Here is a 6,009-nt window from a genome sequence, read left to right on the forward strand (position 1 = left end):
GACGTGCTGCCTGTGTCGTGTCAGGGCAGAAACTGAGCCCCGGCGTCGAGGTGCGGTGGAGTCATTGGGACCTTGGTCGATGTTAAAGAAAGCGGAGCCTCCCCGGGAGCCCCGGGAGCCCAGGGAGCGGGGCCCACACACGTGACAAGTTGGCCGTTTCCTTGACCAGGAGTCATTGGGCTGGCTGCCGATTTATTTGAGTTGCTGTTCGACGGCGAAGGTCGTTCTAGGATGGGGACACAGCGAGAACGTTCCGGGTTCTTGCGGGTTCGGAGGTAGCTAAAGCTCCCCCGTCGTGGACTCGATGTCCCAGCTGGGTGCAGAGATAGGCGAGCCAGCAAAGAGATGAGAAACATGGCCCTGGGGTGCCTGGCCGGCCTGGTCGGGGGACCTTGATGTCAGGACTGTGAGCTGGAACTCCGTGTTGGGTGTAGAGAGGACATAAACGTAAAACCTTTAACAAACAATAAATGGATGAACTAAGACAGCGTGACGTGGAAGGGGAGTGCTCGCTTCAGGACAAACCTCAGAGCGGACCATGTCTAGCCTGCGACCTGTTCTTGATGGCCCCGCTCGCTCTCCCGGGCCCAGATGACGGGGTCCCCCACGAGGGACGGTCCCGCCCGAGTGGGAGTGGGCCTCCTTCCCCGTAAGGCCCGTGCCTCCCCTCGTTCTGCAGGACAGAAGAGCCGGGAAGGCACGAGCTCGGGGGGATCAGCATAAACCTCGGCGATGGTCCTTCCCGATCCCGGGAGCCAGAGCTCGGCCTCCTTTTGGGACCCGACGTCCTAAAGAAGCCCGTGTGGTCAGTGGCTCGGATGCAGGGCGGAGGCCGACGGAGAATCAGGAAGAGCAAAATGGGGCGGGGGGGAACCAGAAGCTGAAGGAGAGGGGGACAGCTGTCAGCATCGGGAGCCTTCGCGGGGACCCGGCGTCCTTTCCCAGGAGGGGCCCCCCTCTGTAGGGTGCTTCCCGCCGCCCCGCGCTCCCCGTGGGCACCCGCAGGCGCATCCCCGGGCCTCCAGCGCCTCTGCAGCCGTGGTCTGGAGCGTCCTCCGTGTGTCCTACCGGGGACCCCAGCGTCACGTCTGTAACCGTCCGGCTGCTGTCTGACAACAGTCGGGGGATTCCGACGTTTGTTGGGTTTGGGGTGTGTGCCTGTCTGTCGCCGTGCCGCGATCTGATCCTCGGGCCGCGTCGTCCTGACGCCGAAACGGTTGAAACACCATCATTTCCGGTGCTGGCGCTGGGCGGCTAGCTGGGTTCTCCCGGCCGACCCGGGCCCCCTCGTGCCGTCCCGTGCCGTCCCGTGCCGTCCCGTCCCGCCGGGGGGTCGGCTGAGCTGGAAGGTCCGGCTCGGCCACATTCCCGTGGGTGGCAGCGGGTCCCCGCCGAGCGCCGGCCGCTTCTCTTCTCCCCGATGCCTCTCCAGCGGGGAGCCAGACCTCGGGGCCGCCCTGGGGGGAGCTCCTGAGGGGCCGGCTGCCCGTGGGGGGAGCCCTGGGGCTGCCTGTGTGTGTGTGTGTGTGTGTGGGAGTCGGGGTGGGGACGGGGCCGGGGTCCCTCGGTCCCCTGCGCTGCCTGCCCCCAGGCCGAGCCCCGCGCTCACCCAGCCCCTACTCTCCAGGGCGTGCAGGGTGCCCTCCACACTCTGGTGCGAGGGATCCAGCAGCACCGGGTGTGCACGCTGAGCCCGCCCGGTGAGGGTGGCCCAGGTGTGAGAGCTGCAAGGGCCTGCTGTCCTGACGTCCGCTCCGGGGCCACGCTGACCGCCCCGCGGGCCCTCTGTGCCCCAGGCGCACAGGCCCGGGGCGGGGAGGGGAGGAAGCGCCCCGGAGCCCGGGCAGCCCAGGCCCCCTGGACAGAGGGGGCACAGACCTCCCAGGGCGCTTAGCACAGACCCTGGTGACCTGAGGCTCCCCGGCTGTCACTCTGTCCCAGGGCCCGTCCTGGCCGCGGGCGCAGGCTGAGTCGCAGTAGAGTCTGCGGGGTCCTGACCCTGGCGTCTGGCCGCCCCGGGAAGGCACGTGGGGACGTCAGCTGTGTGTGCCTGGCGGCGCCCCCGCAGGGGCTGGTCGGGGCCTGGGCGGCGCCCCCTCCTCCTCTCTGGGGGTGTCTCCGCACCCCGTGCACAGAGCTCCGGGAGACGCAGAAACGAGCCGGCCGTGCCCTCTCACACAACAACACTTTATTGAACTTGCAACAGCAAACAGGGGCTCAGAGCCGAGGGTGCGCGCCTTCCCCTGGGAGACCTTCCTGTCCTTAGAGGAAAGCGGGAATCCCACAGGGGTGCGGGTGCTGGAGTCGTCCCCCGCCTGGGAGCCTGTGCGGACTCGACTCCGGGTGGGGGCGCGTGTCCTGAGGTCGGGGCGGTGAGAGGCGGTTCTGGGGGCGGCAGGGCTGACGTGGACCTGCGGCCCATGGGCTCCTGCGCTGGGTCCCCGCAGGGCAGCTGGACCCCGGCCTCGGGCCCCCTGGGGCCGGGTGACTGACTGCTGGAGCCCCAGCGCGTGGAGGAGCCTGCCTCCTCGTGTGGGTGTGGGTGTGGGTGGGGGTGGGGGTGGGGGTGTGGGTGGGGCCCACGGGCCTGCCCCCGCTGCCCTGCCCTGGGGTGTCCCGGGATCCCCAGGGCTGCCCTAGGTCAGCGACCTGGGTCTGTGGGGCACGCCCAGGGCCCAGGAGGCCACATCCTGCTGTGAGAGGGCTCGCTCGGCCCGGGGCCAGAACGCAGGCCTGGCCAGGGCCCCGGGGCGCTGGATCCCATTAGCGCTGGGCCTGGGGCAGGCGCTCGAGTCGCCCCTGCCCCCACAGAGCCCGGGGCCAGGCCAGCCCAGGTCCCTCTGGGTCAGGGGCTGGTGTCCCGTGCGGGCGGTGCCGCCCTCCGGGAGGCACAGCGAGACGAGGCAGGGCACGGTGACGGCGGGCCGGAGCCTCCGGGCCCCCGCCCTCACCGCCACGCTCTGCCCCCGAGGCCCGCGAGCATCGAGCTGCCCCGTGGACGCGGGGGGCAGAGGGTCCCGGGCCTGTGCGGGGCCTCGGGGCAGCGGGCTCAGCGCCGCCCTGGCTCTGCCCTGGCTGTGCCCGTCACTGCCCAGCGAGGGGCACGAGCTGCAGTGGCCGCGGGGCAGGAAGGGTGTCCTGGGCCCGACAGCGTCATCCCTAGGGGGCTGGGGGGACCGCGTGATGGGAGTCCCGGGGGTGCTCCAGGGCCCGGTCCGTCGCGGGGCCTCTGGGGTGGCCCAGGCAGGTGCCAAATGGAAGGAGACCCCGTTTTCTGTCTTGAAGCCCGCCGTGTCCCGGGGCCGCCTGCCTGCACCGCCTTGTTGCCCCGGGAGGGTGGGGAGGGAGTTCCACCGCCGGGGCTGGGGGGCAAGTTGGACGATGGCCTGGCCGGGAGGGGGTCCGGGCGGCTCAGGCCGGGCGGCTGGGCCCGGGGAGGCCGGCTCCTCCACCCTGGGCGGTGGCTCAGAGGCCGGAGAAGGGAGGAGAGGCCCGGGCGCCGGGGACACTGGCTCCAGGCCCAGGGGCCTCGTGGGGAACTCCTCAGGTCCCGCTGGAAAGAGGCCGACGGGGTCAGCGTCTCCAGCAGGCTGTGTGTCCCCCGCTGGGGGCCCCGGGGGTCCTCACGGCTCCCGCGTGACCCCCCCCCCCCCGGCCTGACCCTGTGCTCAGCCCCCCACACTGCCGCCCGGGCCCTGCAGTGGGTACCCGCCCGCCCAGCCCTGGCCTGGGGTCCCCGAGGCTGGAGCAGAAGAGGAGAGCCCCAGAGATGAGGACGGGGGCCCCGGGGGCTCTGTCCCCTGTGGGCGGCCCCAGCAGGCCGAGTCGGGAGGGGCCGGGGCCCTGAGCCCACCTGGCGGGGGCAGGTCGCACCGCATCCTGCGGAGCTGGGTCATGGAGGCCCGAAGGTGTCTCAGCACGGCCTCGTCCTCCAGGGCCCAGGGCTGGGCCAGAGAGTCCTGGAGGAACTCCCGGAGCCCTTCCAGGGGCAGCTTCAGGAGGCGCTCTGGGCGGTGGGCGAGAGTCAGACCCAGAGGGCCCCGCCCTGGGGCCCCCGGGGCCCCCAGGCCAGCGGCTGGGGTCCCGCTGTGCCCAGGAGCGCCGCGGGCAGTGCGCTGGCCGGGGTGGCCCCTGCCCGCTGCTCCACTCGGGGAGCCCCGCTGCACCCGCCTGCCCCGCCGTCCCCCCGCCCCAGGTCTGGGTGCTGCTCAGAGCCCAGGGTCACCGCCCCTGCCCCCCGCCCCCGGCACACCTGGGCTCCCGGGGGCTCACTTACTCCTGTGCACCTTGAGGATGGTATAGGCCATGGCCGTGAGCACCCTCTCCCCATCCAACACGTAGGCATCCCACAGCTTCAGGGTGAGCGAGAAGGGGGTCTAGGGGGACGGCGGGGTGGGAGGAGCGGCCTGAGCAGGGCCCCTGGGGGGCTCGGCTGGGGCTAGGCTAGGCCTGCCATCTGGCCCCCGGCTGCCTGCGACGAGGCCCCGCAGCGCCCGCCCCCCGCCCCCCGCCTCCCCGTGCGTGCCCTCCTCCCAGGGAGATCAGGGACTCCCGGCCGCTCCGGGTTCCGACCCCGGCCAGCACCTCCCGCACCCCTGGGGGCACAGACTCTGCCCGCACTTGACGACAGACACCACGCCTCGAGAGGACCCCAGGCTGGCCGCCCGATGGGCCGAGGGCCCGTCCACACCCCGGGCTGACCCGGCCTCCCCCGGGGGAGCTGAGGCAGAGACGGGCCGCCCCCCGGGACCTCGTCCAGGGACCCTCTGGGCTTCTCCAGGACGGGCTGGGCTGCGAGCCTCAGCCTCAGCCTCAGGACCCCGGGGTCGGGCCTGGCTCGTCTGGAGGGTGGGGCTGAGCTGGGCCCTCCCCGGGGGCAGGGGGCAGGTCCGGGAGCGGGGGTCCCGGGGGGGGGGGGCCTCACCCGGCCGAGGAAGCACTGGAGAAACCATTTGGGGCTGTAGATGCCGGTGGACATCTGCTCCTCGTCCTGGCGGGAGGGCAGGGGGTGCTCAGGCCCCACGCCGCGGCCCCTGGAGCCGGGTGGACGCGCTCCCCGCGGCCCAGCCCAGCCCCGAGGGCGCCCCCGGGCCCCAGGGGGAGGAACGTGACCCCAACTCTGGGCAGCTCGGAGGGAGGGCCATGCCCCCCACCCCCTGCCCCGGGCTCCGGGGACGGAGCCTCAGGAGCTCCCACTCGCCCCCACTCGCCATGTGCTTCCTCAGGTCCGGGAGAGCTCTTTGGAGGACCCGCTCGTGATGTCTCTGGAACCTGAGGAGCTTCGGGAAGCCCGGGACGAAGAAGCCTGAGAAGGCCCCAGGCCCCCAAGGTCAGGGCCTCCTCCTGCACCAGGCGGGGTGGGGGGTGTCGGGGCAGGGGCCTCCCCGCCACGCCCTGACCCCCGTGTGCCCACCGCCCTCGGAGCCCTGGCTGGATCCGCTCTTCCCAGAGGGCAGGGCCTGCCTCCCAGGCCGGGGGCGCGGGGCCCGGGGACCCTCGTCCTCACAGAGACCCCGCGGGGCGTGGGCTGGGGGCTGAGGACCGGGCCCGGCTGACCCAGCACCCTCTCTCCTGCGGGGGCCGCCGCGGGGACAGGCGGGTCCCCAGCCCCGAGGGGCAGCGGGTGCAGGCCAAGGGGAGGGTGATGGGCGTGCACGGCCCTCTGCTGTGGGGCTTGGGAGTGAGGCTGGGGGCCCCCGGGAGGGGGAGACGCTGCCCCCTGGGCCCCGTGTGGCCGTGGGCTGGCAGGGGGGCCTGGGGGACAAGCCGGCAGCCCGGCGGGAGGCTGGGGGAGCAACGGGAGTGCGTGCCTGGCCTGCAGACGGTGGGGCGGGTGGCCGTGGCTCCGGGACCCCGAGGCCACCGGGGAGGCGGGGCCCTTGCCCGTGGGGGGGCGAGCTGGGGGGTCCCCGCCTGCCCCCCGGTGCAGCAGCCTGCAGGGAGGCCCTCCTGAGCTCCCCGGCGGGCCCCTACCGTGCATGGAGTGCCGGTCGCCCACCATCAGCTGGG

At 73.0% G+C, this 6,009-nt stretch overlaps 1 protein-coding gene across 1 annotated transcript; it reads right to left on the reverse strand.

The window, feature by feature from the left end:
- Positions 1-2,538: 2,538 nt before the first annotated feature.
- Positions 2,539-5,150, reverse strand: LOC140597633 (uncharacterized). Its single transcript, XM_072746449.1, has 4 exons — positions 4,925-5,150; positions 4,277-4,376; positions 3,854-4,006; positions 2,539-3,553 (listed from the first exon to the last, which is right to left on the reverse strand). Exons 1-4 carry the CDS (start codon positions 4,976-4,978, stop codon positions 2,637-2,639), a joined length of 1,224 nt encoding a protein of 407 aa, XP_072602550.1. The 5' UTR covers positions 4,979-5,150; the 3' UTR covers positions 2,539-2,636.
- Positions 5,151-6,009: the final 859 nt, after the last annotated feature.

The sequence above is a fragment of the Vulpes vulpes genome, unplaced genomic scaffold (genome assembly GCF_048418805.1).
Source record: "Vulpes vulpes isolate BD-2025 unplaced genomic scaffold, VulVul3 u000000847, whole genome shotgun sequence".
Classification (NCBI taxonomy): Eukaryota; Metazoa; Chordata; class Mammalia; order Carnivora; family Canidae; genus Vulpes; species Vulpes vulpes.

Coding starts and splice junctions, on each gene's coding strand:
- LOC140597633 (XM_072746449.1), bottom strand. CDS start 4,978: ATGTCCACCGGCATCTACAGCCCCAAATGGTTTCTCCAGTGCTTCCTC. Junction 4,007..4,276: donor CATCCTCAAGGTGCACAGGA/GTAAGTGAGCCC, acceptor CCCACCGCCCAG/AGCGCCTCCTGAAGCTGCCC. Junction 3,554..3,853: donor GTGCGACCTGCCCCCGCCAG/GTGGGCTCAGGG, acceptor GCCTCTTTCCAG/CGGGACCTGAGGAGTTCCCC.